The following is an 18,478-nucleotide window of genomic DNA, read 5'->3' as shown; positions in this document are numbered from 1 at the left end:
GCCTGCCACGTGCCGTCCACTCGCGCAGCCAACGGCGACGCGATATCTTCCAGGTCGCGAGATGAGCGCGGTTGCAATTAAGAAATTAGGGCAGGCTGGTACGTTGGTAGGTCCTCCCCCATTCGCCGGTGGCATGCCGTAACAACGCAAGCAATTAGAGCGAAGTTTTATTTCCACACTATCTATCCACGTCGCTTGGTCGAGGCCTCGAGGGAACCGAGGGTTAAAGGCTGATGAAAGTCCAACCGGCCCCCAGCCTAGCCAGCCGGGATTCTGGCCAAGAGAATAGCCATCGAACAATTGGAACTCTAATTGTCTTTCAGCGGAAAACGCCCTTCGCCCAGCCGGGTGAAAAATCGACACCTGGGAAGGCAAATGTTTGCTTTTCTTAAAGGTGTTCAGGAATGAAAATAAAAAACAAGAATCAGTCCGAGCAGTTTGTCGCCAACTTCAAACTTTTTCTCCATCGCGAGAGCTTTGTGTGAGGCTTCAGACGGTATTTTGCGCATAAAAAAGCATGCAACATAAATTTTGTACGACCCCGACAGCAGCACCAGAGCAATAGTAAAATAGACCAAACTACTTGAGAGCGAAACAATCATCGATCGTTCACTTCATTGCTAACGGCGGAAGTGGGCTTTTACGTTTGTATCGATTCCAACAAGAGGTGAGCTGCTGGTAGTCTTAGTCCCAGTCGGCAGATTGTTAACAGCGCCACAAAAGGATAATATCACCAGGCAGATTGCATAACTTTAGGCGGTTCGACAAATGTCCATTTGTTTTTGAATTGCGCCTAAATGTATGCAGCCGTTTCATTGCCTTATTATAGATCTGTTTATGGATTGCTTCTTTCCACCTAACAAGACTGTCATCTGGGTTTCAATCGTCCCCTCTCCAGCCTCTCGCCCTTTATCTTCTAGGTTACTATTGCTACCGTACCAACAGAGAGAGAGCGAGAGAGTGCGTCCACCCAGCTACCCCGGGGCACTTGGCGATATGGCTCCATCATGTAAGGGATGGACGACGAAAAATGGACAAAACGATCAATAAACCGGCCGAACTGCTTCCCCGTGGCGTGCTCGACGACAACGACGGCTGGGGATGGGTCATGGGATTGGATGATAAAATATAGCAACAACAACAAAAAATACATGCACACACACGCGCGCGCCACAACCGTCATGGGTAAAGGAGGACGGTGGAGGCGCAGCGAGCCGAGACTGGAGAGGCCAAACCAAACCGCTCCCTGGGACGGAATTAGAATGCCACTGATTGGAGCCGGATTATTGATGTTAACTGGGGGTCGTCGTCGTCGTCGTCGTCGTTGGCGTCTTTGCCGGTTGCCTGTGCTGTCGTCGACGGCAACGTTTTAGCACGAGCGCTTCGCAAAAGATGACAAACGGAAACGCTTGCCGAAAGTTCTCTCGCACGTGTGTGTGTGTCTATGTTTGCTCTATCCAAATCCTTCTCCTCCTGTACCCAGCTTCCATCCCAAAATCTCTCTCACATACACACGCAGCAAAAAAATAGAAACCTTCATTGGGGGAGCTTTCCAGAAGGAGAAAAGCGACACAAAAAAACGCCTAGATCCGATCCAATCCAATTCATAGAGCCGACCTTTCCCCTCCAGCCACTACTCCAACCTAGTCTCCAATCTTTATCCCAACCACCCACCCCTGGCTGCTGTTTCTCTCTCTCACTCTTATCCACCACAAGGACGTGTGTGAGGACGAATCGAACGAAAAAATCAATTCGCTTTTCACACATGTGATGTGATTTACGTGTGCGTGCAGAATTTTTGGGCATCCCTGGCAACTTCCCTTTCCCCTTTCATCCCTCACACTGCCTGGTAGCTACTACTAACGATCCCCCCAAAACCCCCTCAAAACGCTTCCCACTCTTCTGCAATGTATCTTGTTTTCAACTTCCGCCCCCATTTCTACTTCCCCCATATTCAAATTATTGATTGATTATTTAAATTCGTAACAAATCATTTGGGGCTGTGCGGGGGGTGACCACTCTGTCGCCGCTGCCGCCGCCGACTCTTGTGTTACATGTGCCAGACGGGATGTAAAAAGGTGGGAAAAGTGGGTAAAAAAACCACCCTTCCAAAGCCATGTTAAACTGCCGAACCGAAATGAGCTGTAATGCTTTTTTTTCTCTCTCTCTCTCTCTCTCTCTCTCTCTCTCTCTCTCTCTTCACGTTCGCATTCCGAGAAGATAAACAATTGAGAGAAATTGATTGCCTCCCGGCTTGGCGTTTGGGGGTGGGGGGGAGAAAATTGGATGAAAAATTATCATCTATTGTGATCGATTCCTGGGGTGACTGTTTTGCGTATCCCATACAAGGGGTTGGTTTTCCCCTTTTGTTATTAACTGTAACGATGTAAAGCTACTTTAATATTACGCTGCAATCTCATCGTAGCAATTATTTAACATTAATTTGTGCCCTTTTATGGGTTAGCGATGAATAAGCAATGAAATCACCAAGCAAGCCTTTAAGCAGCCGCCCGCCGCGTTCATATGCGCGTTGTTTGTAATTATGTTCCATTTTAAATCAATACACCACACCACTTTTGCCAATTTGCTACCCTAAAGCAGGCACCACCCTTTTGCTGTTTGGGCAACACAGTTTTACAGTCCTCGGTCGGCAAACTCATCAAAGCGTTCCGCGGGTGGGAGGGGGGTAAAGGTAGAGAAAGGCAAGTTAACCGGGTGTAGATCCCGAAATCCCATATGCGGCCCCGAAGTTGGTACGAAACAAGGTAACCCCCCAAGACCCGGAAAAACTCGCAGTTCGCGGTTACCGTCGAAGCATCCGATACTTTCCCCCACCACAGGTATCCCCGAGAAGAGTAAGCTGGGGAAAGCTGGGCATGTGGTTGGGCCCGAGGATATGCGCGTCCACTTACGTACCTAATTACCCGATCCGAAAGCCCATTAAACCGGTTAGACCGGTACTAATGAAACGTCAACAGACGACGGCGGCATTTCTCCAGTCGCGAACGGGCCCCAACGCAACGTTACTAGTCGACATTATACAATCGACCGAGGGTAGGTAACGTCATACGACCCAACATCCTCATACACACACAAGGAATGGAAAATCCCATCCCGCAGTTTTCTATCAATATCCAGCCCCCATCGCCAGCCAACCAGCCAGCCAAGCCAGCCAGGTTGTTGGGATATCTGATTGCAGCGCACAACAGGGCACAGTCAGTCAATAACGCTCCTGGCTCCCGCCTGGCTCTTCGCTTCTTGCCAAGGCACAACAGTACAACATCCACAAGCAAATGGGAAACTTCTACATAAGTGACAAACGATGTTCCGGTTTCTGTTTCGTGATGTATTATCCGTTTCTGTGTTCTGCGGGATTGGCTTGTTGTCGTTTGCTACTCTCGCTTCTGTCTCGTGTTTCATCCTATGTGTTGTCAAAAAAACTGTCCGTCACTCTTTTGGTGTCTCTTTCATGTTGTTTTATTTGTTTGTGTTTTCGTCTTTGCAGATTGATTGCTTTGTTTTCCACTTGATTTTCGTTATATGTTGTTTTTTTCTTGAATATTTGTATGTTTCATTTTTTTCATGTTTGATTATTATTATGTTCATTTTGCAATTTTTTTATCTCTTCTTACTTTCTTCTATTTTCATTATTTCTATGTTGTTTTTCGTATTGATATTATTGATTTAATGTTATTTATATAATCGTTCATTGAAACGATTATTCTTTGTTAATTCTCCTTTTTTATCTTTTTTCTTCTTCTTAATATTAACCATCCAAAAACTCAAAAAAACCCTACGGTCGAAATTTACTCCTACGATAGGGTACCGCTTCTGATCCATTCGAATGTATTTTTACACTCTATTCTGTTTTCGTCTATTAAAACGTGAAATTTCATTTGTTTTTCATTCCTCCGCATGCCGTGTATATTGTCGTGCTTTTTGTACATTCTTGTTTTTACTTTTTTTTTTGTAAAATAATTTGATACTCCTCTACACACTACTGGCAATCTTCGGTTTGGTTCGTTCGCTCGCTTCAGTTTGTATTTTCCCGCCTATTTCACTTGGCACTTGCCGCCCTTCCCGCTTTTCCACCGATTCACTCGGCCGGCGGCACGGAAAAATTATACCATTCTTGAGGCCTTCCCGCTCTCTCTCTCTCCTTCTTTGTGTCGCAAAAAGATCCTCCCCGACCCCAACATGGCAATAATATGCCGGCACCACTACCACCGGCAGCAGTAGCAACAACAACAAAACACGAAGAGGGCTTCACAGGCCTGGCGGACATTTGCCAGTGTGCCGCCGCCGCCCGACGATATGCCCTCGCGGAATTAAATGGTCGAAAAGAAAATTCGCTTCCCCTAGTAGGCCCACCGCCTTTCGCTCTCTCTCTGTATCCCTCTCCCGTCAGCCCCACATTGACGATTATTTCGTTTGCTACCGTGTCCGTGTCTCTTTTTGCACATGGGAAAAAAACATCGGCCATGATGTTTCGCGTTTCCTTCTCGCGCGTATGAAAAACTCATTTTTGTCACCCTCGCGTTCGGCTCTGCCGGTCTAAGTTTAATGTGCACTCTTCTTCTACTTTTTCTTCATTTTTCTGTGGGTGTGTGTTGTATCCACCAACTTCCCCTCTATCGCACTGTGTAAACTCCCCTCCCCAGCACCCTCTCTCAATCCCCCACATCAACCACCGTCAGAAAAAGAAGGTTGGAGGTTGTGTTTTTCATTCGCTGCTTCCACTACTCCGTTTGGCATGTCATTTCCTTGGGGCAAATTCAAAAGAAGAAGAAGAAGCAGCACACCATAGAAGCACCCGACAGTGGGTGGGCGGGTGGCGGCACCGACAAAAATCGACTCTGTTGATGGTGTGGCGCGATGATGATGATGAGGTTTCTTTTTTTGTTGCTGTTGGGTGGGTTTTGGGAGGGGAGGTTAGGGGATGGTACTGCTGGTACTACTATTTTGCTGTGTGTCCGGAGGTTTATGTTGGTTTAAAAGCAAATATACTACACCACCCCGGCCATCGTACACTGCCTCCCACCCACCACCACCACCACACAAACACACGTATGTATGGGTTCAAGAGGGTGAAGGGTAGGCAGCAAGAAAAACACGATTTTTGCCTGATAATTATAGAATTGAGCGAAAATTTCTCTGTGACATTTTGGCATTTCGATAGCGCGCGGTCGGGCGGCAAACGGTCGGCACTTTGGCCAACCGGGCTGCAACCCGTGTATGTGTGTGACCCGTGGCACGGTTGCTGGGGAGGTGGTTGGTTGGACCAACACGGATTTTCAAATGAAACCAAAAGCAAGGGCGAGGAGACACGCAGGTGGATCGGTTTCACATTTTCGGCACCGTTAAGCAGCCCGTGCGGCAACGTGAGGTTAAAAATTAACTCATTCCCAGGTGGTGCCAGCAAACAGAAACGGGAGGGGAGAGGGTACACCCCTGAGTGCATTTTCGAGCGAGTCAGTGCCAATAGTGGATATTATTTTTGGTTGTAAAATCAAACTAATCGACCGAACAGAACCATTCTAATGTTTACCTTCCTCATACTTTGTTTCATGTGCCGATTTTTTTTTCTTTTTTTTAGCAATTCTACCGTAAACATTTGCCGCTTGGTGTATTTTTCTTCGAGCTACCCACAACTACCAGCCAACTCGAACGCATGTGTTATCGTAATGAACGGAACGACCCGTTCGTTGTGTTGTATGATGTAAAAACAAAATCGTAATTTCTGCTTCAATTATTTCCCACATCCTTCCCTGGCGCGACTTTTTCCTTCTGCGAGGTCCGTGCACCGGAAAAACAAACCCTGTGAAAATCAACAAAACTTACGCCTGCAACTGCAACTGCACCTTTTACGCGCGCGAACACACACACAAACACACTGACACGAACACTAATGCACAAAACCACGCCGTTCTCGGGACGCGTTCAGTCACACACAGCAGGCTGCGATTTGTGTTGTTTTGTAGGAATTGCGCTATATTCCTTTTTGCAGTATTTTTGCTTACTTTTTTTCTGCGCTTACACACACAACCACACACTCTCGCGGTGATGTAAAAACCGTGGGTTAGGATATACTTTTGTGGGACAGTAGCGGGGTGTTGTTGTTGTTGGGAGGGATGGGGGGTGGCTTTTCACGCTCCCGCACTTACTACGACACTACGACGCACCGCGGCACGCACACTTTACGCGGCTTACGAAACGCGAATCACACACACACACACACGGCACAACACGCTCCAGAACGCGACCCCGTACACACTACTTAAACACACGCACACAAACACACACCAGAGCACAACTAGACGCACTCTCTGGAAGGACTTCGAGCGGGGTGGGAAAACGGGAAGGTGTTGTTATCGTCGGGGGTTTTCAGTACACACTCTCACGCTCTCTCTCTCTCTGTAGAAGCGGCAGGTATGAAAGGAAGAAGAAGAAGAAGAAGAAAAAGATAAACAACATTGCTTTTTAAACAACAACAGCAGCAATAAAAAAGCACTGAGTAAAAATAGAGAGAAAACACACAACACAACGACTGAGCCAAAAGCCTCTGTTTCCGCTGGAAAACCCCCAATTCCTGCCTATTGACCCCCCTCTTTTTGGGTTGGTATTTTCACTGGAGCATCTCTTGTTCGATCACTCAACACACACCCACAGATCAACACTAGGTCACTTTTTATGGACGATCCCCCCAAAAAACTGGTTCGGCTAACAGATCTAAGCACACTGTGCGTACCCGGCAGGACAGCTCCCGCGTTCAAATTCAGCTGCACTCTGAATGCGTTTGTTTTCATCGTTAAATTAGCGCTCCTACTTTCTTCCTAACGTCACTTTGTGATCCACACACACATGAACACACACACAGCGGTTCTTCCACCTCGGCACACTCTCGTTTATCTCGTTTTAGGCGGGCGGCACAACTTTATCTCGATTTCACGTTCTTTTCTTCTTTTTTTTGTTTGGTGCTGTGTGTGTATGTCGCCCAAGTAAGTTTACCGCCCCCGGGGATCAAACGCACCAAGGCACTGTGTATGTACGTGTCTGTGTGCGTGTATGATTGTGTGTGAGAGTTTAAGAGGCGTGTGAAAGAGGGGTGAAATTGGGATGCTGCCAAGGGAGTTGGTGGTATCGGCTGGCTGGCTGCCCGAAGATGATGAAGGGGGGGGGGGGGGGGCACACACACACATACATATACAAACTAGATACAGAGTATTCCCAGCTTCCGATAAACCTGCTCCCGGTGAACCTTCACACACGTTCACACACACACACACACACACACACACACACACACACACACACACACACACACACACACACACACACACACACACACACACACACACACACACACACACACACACAAGCACACAAGCACACAATCACAGAGTATCTGACAGTAGGATCGCTCGGTCGGTCTGGCCACGAGAACATAAGGGGACAGGTGGAGCGAGAGCGGTTTGGGTGAAAAACCACCCCAGATTTTGACACAACCAGCGAGGACGGGGAAAGAGGGGGGAACTTTTGGCGCATTAAAAACACGAACACCCTGCGGACCGAGGGGGGGAGGTTGAGTTGACAGGTCTCGGGGCTGCTGCTGCTGTGGCTGCCGTTCGATCTTAGTAGGCTCGCTGCGGTCTTACTGGGCCTGGGGATTCTTCTCGTCTGCGCTACTAATTGTAGCTAAATTTCACACACACTGCGAGTAAGATTGTGTGTGTGTGTGTGTGTGTGTGTGTGTGTGTGTCTGTGCGGTGTGGAGTAGCCTGCCCTTTGCCTGCCCTACAATGAAGCAGGTTGCCTAGTACACACACGATACACCGACGACGTCTTCACGTCTGTACTGTATGGAGACACCGACGGTGCAGCTCTTCTTTGCACCTCCCTTCTTCTCCTCTTACTCCGTCACACACACACACACACACACACGGATACGGACATTTTGACACTGTGTTTTTCTACGCAATACAACGATTCCGGGGGACCTCCCCCATTCCCGGCTCCCCACACCTGAAAGGTCCTTTTTTGAGCTTGCACCTGTCCCCTGCCCCGTCGAAAATGGAGCGCCCCCGGGCAATGGGGCGGCCTCCCACCTACCCCCTTGGCCAGACAGTTTTCTTCGCTTCTGCGACACACTCAGAGACACACACACACGGTGGGAGGAGGACTGTGCAGTGCCCTTCACGGCGGAACGGCACAGGAGGGGGGGGGGAGGCAAGTGGTTCCAGCCAATCTTGCAGCGCTTTTTCCCTTTTTTGGGGCTGCCTTCACTGCACTGGTTTTGGTTGCTCGCGGAGCAGCGACAGGGGACAGGCGGCTTTGGAACGACAAGTTTGGAACGAACTGGGCGCTCAAGAAACACACACACACACGAGCGCACAAACACACACACACGCACGGTCCGGGTTAGTTGTTCGGGTTTCTTCTGGGGGTCTCTGTGTGTTTTTTTAAGTTTTAGATTTTGCGGAACTACAGAACGCACCTACACACGAGGCCACAAGAGCACGGCACAGACACACACACACACACACTGGAGGGCGAGTGGCGAGGAAGCAATCCTGTACCTTTTTTAGTCGCGCGTGTACACACCGAGACGCAAACGAACGGAGCTGGCTGGCTGGCTGGCTGGCTGGCTGGTTGCTGCTGCTGGTGCTGCTACTGCTGCTGCTGCTGAAATTTTATTTTTCTCCCTGTTTTTCTCGCTTTTCTGTTGCTCTTGCGTGCTCGCTCTGGCAGCCGGGGCGGCGCGATAGCGCGCTGCAGCTGTCTCGGTTACGCGCACACGCACGAGCGCACGCAACGGAGCTGACGGCCGTTCTCTCGGTGCCCGAGCGCTCGCATGTACGGCACGGTTCGCCCACGAGCGGAATGGCAAATTACACCTTTCCGGCGGTGCGATAGCGGATGAAGCTTTTGCGATGCAATTTTCTTGGGCAATGGTGTTTATCTAACCTGACGGGACTTTTTTCGCTGCACCACGGGCCAAAGGACGCAAAGGACTGTTGGGCTGTGTTTTGAGTACGTTCCACCGTTCGGGTTGCTTTTTGGCAGTTTAGCTCGCAGCACTTTCCCTAGGAGAGACGGCACAGTGGGAGTGTGCGTTGGGCATGAACGATGTCATCTAAATGTCATTTTATCAGGAGCTCTGCAATGGAAATGAAATGGGAAATAATAATTTTAACCGAAAAATACACTGAAGACATTTGTGACCATAGCAAACTGCTAAATTGCTGTTAAAATAAAATATTTGTAAACATAACTGCACAAAATGTGCTGGATTTTGCTTTGGTAAAATTTCAATCAGAATCTCACAATTGGTGCTGAAAATGCTGTTTAAAATTTTCAGAAAATTCAACTCAATTAAAAGCATCCAAAAATACAAAACAAAAAGTTACATAAATTACACAAATCACATTTAACCTTTGTGGTCTACCAACAGCCCAGCAAGAACTGTCACTGACGCGTCAAGCAAAACATTTTTGCTACTTGGGAACTGTCAAAAGTGTGTTTATGCTACAACAAAAAGTGTACCAGGGTTCGCGTTCTTTTTCCCAACAATTGGAGCGAAAACTTTTCCACAACAATTTTACCTTCTGTATCGAGAGTAAACCACCATAAAGTTGTTTCACAATGAAACTGGTCAGGTGAGTAAAGGCTTGGAGCAACTTTTACGCTGTCCCCGTGGTGTAAACCAACGTCGAAAGGAGTCCCGCGCCCCAGGACGCTTGTTCTAACCTCAAACGAATGCTAATGTTGCCGGTGGTGTTGACCGGATCGGTTGGCTTTCCCCCCTCTCCGGCAGGTTCCTGATGAAACTGAGCCACGAAACGGTGACGATCGAGCTGAAGAATGGCACACAGGTGCACGGCACGATCACGGGCGTGGACGTCGCAATGAACACACACCTGAAAGCGGTCAAAATGACGATAAAGAACCGGGATCCGGTCACACTGGACTCGCTCAGCATCCGCGGCAACAACATTCGCTACTACATCCTGCCGGACAGCTTGCCGCTGGAGACGCTGCTGATCGACGATGCGCCCAAGACGCGCGCGAAGAAGCGGGAAGCGAACCGGGGCGGGCCGCGCGGCCGCGGCAGAGGTACGCGGGGTGGTCGCGGTGGACCGCGGGGCGGTCGGGGCGGTGGACGCGGACGCGGTCGGCGCTAGTCGGGTGCTGTGATCGACGCTGGACGGATCGCATTTACTGAAACCAACCATCCTCAACTCCTTAGCCATAAGAGACAAGTTCATTTACTATAAAAGTTTGAGTCAGATTTTGCAAGCGGATAGATACTACACAAAACGAATGCGAAATAAAATTGTCAGAAAGGGTAAGCACCTGAACACGAGCGCACGCACGCATTGAGGGTTTGTGGTTACGCGCCAGCCTACTGGGGTTGGGGACGCATATTGTGATGTATTTTGTGTTTCAGGAAGTTCCGGTCAGACGCCATTCACCAGCACGTACAGACCATAGACGAGGAAGCAGATGAAGAACAGGCAGGCAGCCACGGCAAACGATTTGGAGTTTTCCTTGTGCATTTTTTTCAGCTGCTCCTCGTTCGTTTCCAGCAGTTTGGAGATTTCCTTCAGCTCCAGTGCCATTTCACGCCTTCGTTCTTCGGGAAGGCTGGGATCGTTCAAATTTCGCTCCATCCGCTTAACGCGCTCCCGCAAAGAGGCGATCGTGTCGCTTGTTGTTTGGATCTGAAAGTAAAGAAAGCAAGTTAAACCCTGGTTTTCTATACTTGTTCCACTTCCTTCCTGAAGTCCACCTCTTTCTGCAGTGGACAAGGCTTCATTTTGGAGCGGGGAGACGGGGATTATCACAGCTTTTCTGCTAATACTGCCAAGCGTGACACGGTTTGTGTTTGGGGATGAAGAAGCTTTCGTTTGTTTGTGTCGAGAAGAAGAGTCCACGAAGGCAGGATACAGTGACTTGAAAGCTGTGCAGGACATACCGGAATATTAAATATTAAGTGCAACAAAAAAACATTTTTTCAGGATTGTGGTTAAAAGACAACAAACAATGGAAATATCATTTTCCCTGTGAGGAAATTATATTTTTTATATATTTTCTTTATGCCGCACTTTTGCGTGTCACATTTTGCGCTCACCACACTGTACTCCATTTTGACAGCCGCCGTTGTCCAACGTCAAGCACGCGGGTGAGCAAAGCAAAATAAAGAAACGTGCGTGCAGCTTGTCGCTTCGCAACTTCGTAAACAATCCAACATTTAACTCAGTTCTTTTTATGTTAATTTGCAAAACATAACTCCACAACATGTCGCTGCACATTACCAGCGCAACCGAGGGCCAGTTGCAGGTGCATTTCACCACCAAACAGAAACAGTACGTATTGCGCCTCTGACACGGGACTAGGTGGTGCCGCATGTTGTTAACGCGCTTCCCTCCTCCACTTCACAGGTATGCCGTACCGGACGTTCCCTACTCGATCCGTGCGAACGTGGGCTGCTCCGAGTTAAATACGCTGCTCGGCACAGTGCTGAAGGATGCGGGCAACAAGCAAGCCGCTAAAGTGGCGTTCGATTTCCTGCTCAATGGAGAGTTTGTACGATCGACCCTGTCGCAGCATTTGAAGGAGCGGGACATTTCGTTCGAAGATACGATCGAGCTCGAGTACGTGGAGCGTTACCCGGCACCGCAGCCGCAGGATTGTCTGCTGCACGACGACTGGGTGTCGGCGGTGCAGGCCAAGGACGGCTGGATACTGACCGGCACGTACGACAACACGGTAAATCTGTGGAATACGAAGGGCAAGCATAAACTCACCATTCCCGGGCATGTCGCCGCAGTGAAGGGAGTGGCCTGGATATCGCTGAACGAGCAGACGGGCGTGTTTGCCAGCGCCAGCCACGACCAAACGATCATGATCTGGGAGTGGAACATGACGACCAACACGGCGGAGTGTGTGCACGTGTGCAAGGGGCACGAGCGTGGCGTGGGTTGCATTGCGGTCAACCCGGCCAAAACGCAGATGGCGTCGGGCAGCATGGACACGATGCTGAAGATTTGGTCCACCGAGCTGCAGGCGGACAAGGGGGAACCGTCCGCGACGAAGAAGGCCAAGCTGGAGCAGGATAACGTGCGCACGCCGGTGTTGACACTTGCCGGGCATCGAGAGTTTGTATCGGGCGTGCAATGGATCGACAACACGACGATTGCCACGTGCTCGTGGGATCACACGATCAAGCTGTGGGATCTCTCGATGGGCGGCATTAAGACGGAGTTTACCGGCAACAAGTCGTTCTTCGATCTGAGCTATTCACCGTTGAATGGAATGATTATCACCGCTTCGCCGGACAAAAATCTTCGCCTGTACGATCCTCGATCAAAGCGTAAGTATTTTTAAATGATTAAGTTGATAAAAGGAACCTTCGCATACTAAATTCCTTCTTCCTTTAGATGGCAACTTTGTGAAAAATACCTACCTGGGACACTCGCAATGGGTGCAGACGTGCCGTTGGTCCACCACAAACGAGTATCTGTTCGTGTCCGGTGCGTACGACAATCGCGTCAAGCTGTGGGACTACCGTTCACCGAAGGCACCGATCTTTGAGCTGATCGGCCACGAGGACAAGGTGCTGGCATGCGACTGGTCCAACCCGAAGTACATCCTTTCCGGCGGTTCCGACAATGCGGTGCGCGTGTTCAAATCTAGAATAGCGGTTGACAACACCAAGGACGATTGAATGGCAGCGCTACATTTTTGAATCGTATGGTTAATCGTATGTATAGATGCTTACATTTCTGGTAAAGCTGTTGCTTTCATTTATACATAAGCGCAACATAAATAAATGTACGAACGGCAAAAGTGCTCCTTTCGTTCCGTTTCCGAAACGTTCCAGAACGGATTTTGAAGACGGCTATCCAAGTGAATATACGTCAAAATGCATACACCTTGGGAGGCTCCTGGATTTTCGAACGACGCGTAACGCATCGTAACGCTTCATAGGTGGAAACGTTACCCGCTGTCAAGCGTGCGGTTGACGTTTCATTGTGGTTGATGATTTGCAACATTCATTCGGTACTGTGTAGAAAGAAGTAAGCACAACTCCTTCACCGCGTAAGCATTTGTGCTAAATTTTGTGTGTTTTGCAGGTAAAAATGCGTGAAACAAGTACCATGGATGTGGACCCTCCGCGGGGGGAAGGATTCCGTTCGTATTTCGTGCAGAAGATCGAGGAACTGCAGCTCATCGTGGCGGAGAAGAACCAGAACCTGCGTCGTCTGCAGGCCCAGCGCAATGAGCTGAACGCCAAGGTTAGGATGCTGCGGGAGGAACTCCAGCTGCTGCAGGAGCAGGGCAGCTACGTCGGCGAGGTGGTGAAACCGATGGACAAGAAGAAGGTCCTGGTGAAGGTACACCCGGAGGGCAAGTTCGTGGTCGACATCGACAAAAACATTGACATCAACGACGTGACGCCAAACTGCCGTGTGGCGCTGCGCAACGAATCGTACACCCTGCACAAGATCCTGCCGAACAAGGTCGATCCGTTGGTGTCGCTCATGATGGTGGAGAAGGTCCCGGACTCGACCTACGAGATGGTGGGCGGGTTGGATAAGCAGATTAAGGAAATTAAGGAGGTGATTGAGCTGCCGGTAAAACATCCGGAACTGTTCGATGCGCTCGGTATCGCCCAGCCGAAGGGTGTGCTGCTGTACGGACCGCCCGGAACGGGAAAAACACTGCTGGCCCGTGCCGTCGCCCACCACACCGAGTGTACGTTCATTCGAGTGTCCGGCTCGGAGCTGGTGCAGAAGTTCATCGGCGAGGGATCGCGTATGGTGCGCGAGCTGTTCGTGATGGCGCGCGAGCACGCACCCTCCATCATCTTCATGGACGAGATCGATTCCATCGGTTCGTCGCGTATCGAGTCGGGTAGCGGTGGCGACTCGGAGGTACAGCGTACGATGCTGGAGCTGCTGAACCAGCTAGACGGGTTCGAGGCGACCAAGAACATCAAAGTCATCATGGCGACGAACCGTATTGACATCCTCGATCCGGCCCTGTTGCGTCCCGGTCGCATCGATCGTAAGATTGAATTCCCGCCACCAAACGAGGAGGCGCGTCTGGACATTCTGAAGATTCACTCGCGCAAAATGAACCTTACGCGTGGTATTAATTTGCGCAAAATTGCGGAACTGATGCCCGGTGCGTCCGGTGCGGAGGTGAAGGGCGTCTGCACGGAGGCGGGCATGTACGCGCTGCGCGAGCGCCGGGTGCACGTTACCCAGGAGGACTTCGAGATGGCCGTCGCGAAGGTGATGCAGAAGGACTCGGAGAAGAACATGTCCATCAAGAAGCTGTGGAAGTAGGCGGCTGCTGCGGCGGTACGGCAGATGCGTTTTCGGGGAGCGTACACTTAGAGCTAAGATTTTGTCGGCAATGTCCTGTTTTGGAATGTCATAAACCATAATAAACAATTTCCGTGCGAGACATCAACAAAATCGGTTGTTAGATGTTTTATATTCGACTAATAATGAAGGAAATTAATGTAGAAAGTTGTGAACTCATTTGGAGCGGACGGGACAAACAAAAACAAAGGCCTGTTCATTGTTGTGTTGAGTTGGGCATGTGTTGAACAAAGACGTCAAAGAAGAGAATTAATCAATTGATGGTAAAATATTAGAATACAGCCTCCAATTAAATCATAGCTGGACGCAAAGATTGACTTGATACATTATTTTTCAGCATTTTTCTGCGTTATTTGGTCAGCAAAATAAATATCCCATTTGGGTGGTGGTGTTACATTTTTGTATCACCCACTGTACTGCATCTGTCAAATGTGTCATCTCATCGAGACCTTCTGTCAAACGGGCTCGGAAAAAAGAAGCCGAAAGAAAAGAGAATAAAAAAACGTTCCGGCCAAAGCAGGGTGTATAAGCGACGCGGAAAGTTGTTAATTCTAAACAGATTCCGATTTATTTAGCTTTGTGACAAAGTTATAGCTCGTGTTCAGTAGTTCACAAACACTCACATCCAAACAAACGCGCAGTGACTCGGTTAGATAAGTGAATAAGTGAAAAAGTAAAGTTTCCAACACACACACACGCACGCTAGGCGCACCGTTCTACCCCAAAAGCAGCAAAGATGACTTCCCAGGCAGTAAACAAAACCGGCTCCGGATGGCCCCGACGAAACAGCCACGGAACGGGTCTAACCGAGATGAACAAACTACAGACGAATCAATCGATGACACTGAACCGGACAATTAATCTGTGAGTAACCGGTCCCATCACACTTTCCGGGTCAATTTTGCTCTGTACCTGTCTCGCCTGCTCCGATTCCAAAATGGCTGATCCTGCTGGTTCCGGTTTGTAAATTTGCATTGCCTTTGTTTTTTCCTTTCTTTTTGGTTGGACACACTACTACCGCTCAGTTATCCACTGACAAACTACACATTTGGCACGAAGGAACCGCTGTTTGAGAAGGATCCATCGGTACCGGCCCGCTTCCAGCGGATGCGCGACGAGTTCGATAAGATAGGAATGCGTCGATCGGTTGAAGGTGTTCTGCTGGTAGGAGGGTTCACTTTAGGCCACGCGAAAGGACATATAATTTACATGTATTTTTCCGGATCAGGTTCATGAACACGGTCTTCCGCATGTGCTGCTGCTACAGCTGGGCACAACGTTCTTCAAGCTGCCCGGCGGTGAGCTAAGCGCCGGGGAGGATGAGGTGGATGGGCTGAAACGACTACTGACGGAGGTATGTTTTTGCTAAAGTAGGGTTCTTAAAACTTTGACGGAAGGCACTGATGTAGCACTGACGTATTATTGTATGCATTACAAAACTCGACAATGTATTTTACATGAAAGAACAAACCACGAAGCGAGCATGGAGCTGTGAAAATCCAATGAAAAACGCAAATCCAATGTATCGAACATTCACGACGATGATATCGTACCGAGTAATATTTGGAATGTACAGGACAATTACATTCTCAGTAGAAACATCAAACGGAAGGCAAAACTGGTTTTACAAAACTCTTGACAAAACACTACTTGTAAGCTTCGCTGAAATCATACGCTCTATGTTAATACTATCCATATGGTCAATCATATTATCGTATTTGTATAAAATTGTGCTAAAACAGTAGAAATTTCACACTTGAAAGCGGTCGAAAATGTTCACACCAACGTGCCAAGCCGTGGGGAGTAACGTGAAATGGCATCCGTTGTACCTACTAACCTTACACTAGCATGCCTTGAAAACTGAACTGATATGAACACTAAAACCCGCCAAACGAGGAAACACTCAAGCACGAGGAAAGGTATGGTGCAGGAGAAATTGTTTTGTAACTGCCATATTACCTCCTTCCACGCTACTTGGTGTAAGTATACGAATATAGACGATGCACGTTTCAGTGTTGTGTAAGCAAAAGAGAGCGAAAGCAAAGCCACATAAAAAAAGAGTGCGTAAACAATCCACTTTAAGATCTCAATTTAGTGTAAACAACCCGCCTGTAGAAAGATTGCCATCCATATATCTATATTCTACTATGCCCAACAAACCAGTTGTTATTGTTATCTGTAAATTGTTATATTTAAAAATTTCATCCCCTAACATCCTCCCCACACACACACACACACATACACACCCATACAATCACACTCACAACTTCCCCTTTTACAAAAACACGAAACAAATCCACCTCCACCTCCATATCCCATCCATCTATATATAGACTCTAGGGCGACAGGACGGCGTAAAGCAGGACTGGATCGTCGAGGACACGATTGGTAACTGGTGGCGCCCGAACTTTGAACCACCGCAGTACCCGTACATCCCGCCGCACATCACCAAGCCGAAGGAGCACAAGCGTCTGTTTTTGGTGCAGCTGCACGAGAAGGGTAATGTGATGATAATAATGATAATAACGATGATGATGATGAATAGGGGGAAGGCAAACGTTTTGTCGTATACGTTTCCATTTTTAAGTAGCTTCTTGTACATGTTAGAGACGTGTGCGAAATGGGCTCTTCCCGTGTTTGCTAAATGTGTTAAACAATAGAAGGTGAAAACGGAAAATGATTGTAACGAAAAGCTTTTAAGTAAGAAACATTGACTTTTTGAAGATAAAAAGATGATTTGTGATAGTGTTAGACCAACCAATAGGCTCAATTTTGTAATTAGCAACAGGATATGCTTTATCAATCCTTTTTTCTTCTATAAATTCATGTTTTATACCCCCGTGAGTTCATTCTGTAAATTGATAAAGCGTTTATCCTTTGAAGATTTTGTTTTGTTAAGATACGCCACGATAAGCCGTTTAGCAATGTATTTCGCTAATAATTTATGTATTTATGATAAAACAAAAGACAATTCGAATTGTAAATCTACTTTGAGGAATTGAATCCTCTTTACGTCACACTGAGGAACACTGGGTTTGGAAAAGAAAAAAAAAACTATGTTTTTGTATGCGAAAAACGTTGAAAATATGAAACGAAAATTGTAATTCAACGTTTACGAGCCAAATTAAATGTTAAAGAAAGGGCGTTGTGAGACGTTATGCTAGTCTGGGATACAATTTTGTAACAAAAAACAAAAACGAACAAAATGTTAAGCTAACGAACCTTTTATTGATTGTTGTAAACGAAAGTGTAGAGAAAGTCAAAACGGCCGAACAAAACTCAAAACCATATACTTTCACAGTGGCTAATATTTCAAAACCGTTTCTCTCTTCTATCTCTTACTCTCATCACCAATTTGTGCAGCACTATTTGCCGTACCTAAGAACTACAAGCTAGTAGCGGCACCGCTGTTCGAGCTGTACGACAATTCGCAAGGCTACGGGCCGATCATATCCTCGCTACCGCAAGCACTCTGCAGGTACCGACTGCCCGTTTTCTCATCCTCTTTCTCATATTACGTGATACCTTTTATTACCATTTTTACGCGCTTTTTTTTGCAGGTTTAACTTCATCTACATGTAAAAATCGGCTCCCCTAAGCCAGGTACAAGTACAATACTGCAAGAGGGCTATTGTTCTGCGGATCGGTACCCGGCGCTGGCACTTGAAGGGAGAAAGAAGGTCCTTTCCTTTCTGCAAGCAACGACAGCCTCCGCTGATGGAGGGTGTGAAGAGGGGGGGACAACAAAACTGGGGGGAGAAGCACGGCAATAGTGGCCCCTCTCTCTCTGTGTTTTATTCACTGTGTGTGTGTGTGTCTGTGTGTGTTTGTATGTGTGTTGGAAGCAATAGGGGGACAGGCGTTTGCAAGCTAGAGAGAGAGAGAGAGAGACAGAGAAAGAGAGAGAAAAAAACGGACGGTTATTTTAGAGCGCATGTACAACAAAGAGCTTTCCTTTTCCTCCACTTACCTACTCCCCTTCCCTCCCCCTCCATCCCCCATCTTCCCCCTTAACTTTAACTATCTTCTTACTCCCTATGTCTGATATAAGTGAATCGAGAATAAATAGTTTACGTATGGTACTT

At 48.0% G+C, this 18,478-nt stretch overlaps 6 protein-coding genes across 14 annotated transcripts in view; 4 read left to right on the top strand and 2 right to left on the bottom strand.

Annotated features, from left to right (window-relative positions):
- LOC121592118 (neurocalcin homolog) overlaps positions 1–9,044 on the bottom strand; it is a 113,070-nt gene extending 104,026 nt beyond the window's left edge. For 5 of the 9 annotated variants that reach the window (XM_041913428.1, XM_041913434.1, XM_041913435.1 and 2 more), the window contains exons 1-2: positions 8,577–8,954; positions 5,842–6,414 (exon numbers count right to left, since the gene is read on the bottom strand). The gene's annotated coding sequence lies outside the window, so the exon portion shown is untranslated. The other 4 variants (XM_041913433.1, XM_041913432.1, XM_041913430.1 and 1 more) reach the window with 4 other exon arrangements.
- Positions 9,045–9,497: 453 nt separating this feature from the next.
- Positions 9,498–10,358, top strand: LOC121592120 (probable small nuclear ribonucleoprotein Sm D1). The gene is made up of 2 exons (XM_041913441.1): positions 9,498–9,656; positions 9,815–10,358. The coding sequence occupies exons 1-2, from the start codon at positions 9,643–9,645 to the stop codon at positions 10,179–10,181; spliced, it is 381 nt and encodes a 126-aa protein (XP_041769375.1). The 5' UTR covers positions 9,498–9,642; the 3' UTR covers positions 10,182–10,358.
- A 25-nt stretch (positions 10,359–10,383) lies between these two features.
- On the bottom strand, positions 10,384–10,923 carry LOC121592121. The gene is made up of 2 exons (XM_041913442.1): positions 10,790–10,923; positions 10,384–10,721 (listed from the first exon to the last, which is right to left on the bottom strand). Exons 1-2 carry the CDS (start codon positions 10,814–10,816, stop codon positions 10,458–10,460), a joined length of 291 nt encoding a protein of 96 aa, XP_041769376.1. The 5' UTR covers positions 10,817–10,923; the 3' UTR covers positions 10,384–10,457.
- Positions 10,924–11,160: 237 nt separating this feature from the next.
- Positions 11,161–12,849, top strand: LOC121592116 (ribosome biogenesis protein WDR12 homolog). Its single transcript, XM_041913415.1, has 3 exons — positions 11,161–11,366; positions 11,442–12,373; positions 12,441–12,849. Exons 1-3 carry the CDS (start codon positions 11,299–11,301, stop codon positions 12,725–12,727), a joined length of 1,287 nt encoding a protein of 428 aa, XP_041769349.1. The 5' UTR covers positions 11,161–11,298; the 3' UTR covers positions 12,728–12,849.
- Positions 12,850–12,990: 141 nt separating this feature from the next.
- LOC121593788 (26S proteasome regulatory subunit 8) lies at positions 12,991–14,486 on the top strand. Its single transcript, XM_041916452.1, has 2 exons — positions 12,991–13,079; positions 13,137–14,486. The coding sequence occupies exon 2, from the start codon at positions 13,143–13,145 to the stop codon at positions 14,352–14,354; it is 1,212 nt and encodes a 403-aa protein (XP_041772386.1). The 5' UTR covers positions 12,991–13,079; positions 13,137–13,142; the 3' UTR covers positions 14,355–14,486.
- A 359-nt stretch (positions 14,487–14,845) lies between these two features.
- LOC121593744 (cleavage and polyadenylation specificity factor subunit 5) lies at positions 14,846–18,475 on the top strand. The gene is made up of 6 exons (XM_041916391.1): positions 14,846–15,257; positions 15,419–15,557; positions 15,622–15,747; positions 16,727–16,892; positions 17,757–17,871; positions 17,954–18,475. Exons 1-6 carry the CDS (start codon positions 15,130–15,132, stop codon positions 17,973–17,975), a joined length of 696 nt encoding a protein of 231 aa, XP_041772325.1. The 5' UTR covers positions 14,846–15,129; the 3' UTR covers positions 17,976–18,475.
- The last annotated feature ends 3 nt before the right edge of the window (positions 18,476–18,478 follow it).

Source organism: Anopheles merus, chromosome 2L (assembly GCF_017562075.2).
Source record: "Anopheles merus strain MAF chromosome 2L, AmerM5.1, whole genome shotgun sequence".
In the NCBI taxonomy this organism is placed as follows: Eukaryota; Metazoa; Arthropoda; class Insecta; order Diptera; family Culicidae; genus Anopheles; species Anopheles merus.
Note: the sequence above shows the minus strand (reverse complement) of the source record. Positions and strands in the feature narration are given on the sequence as shown.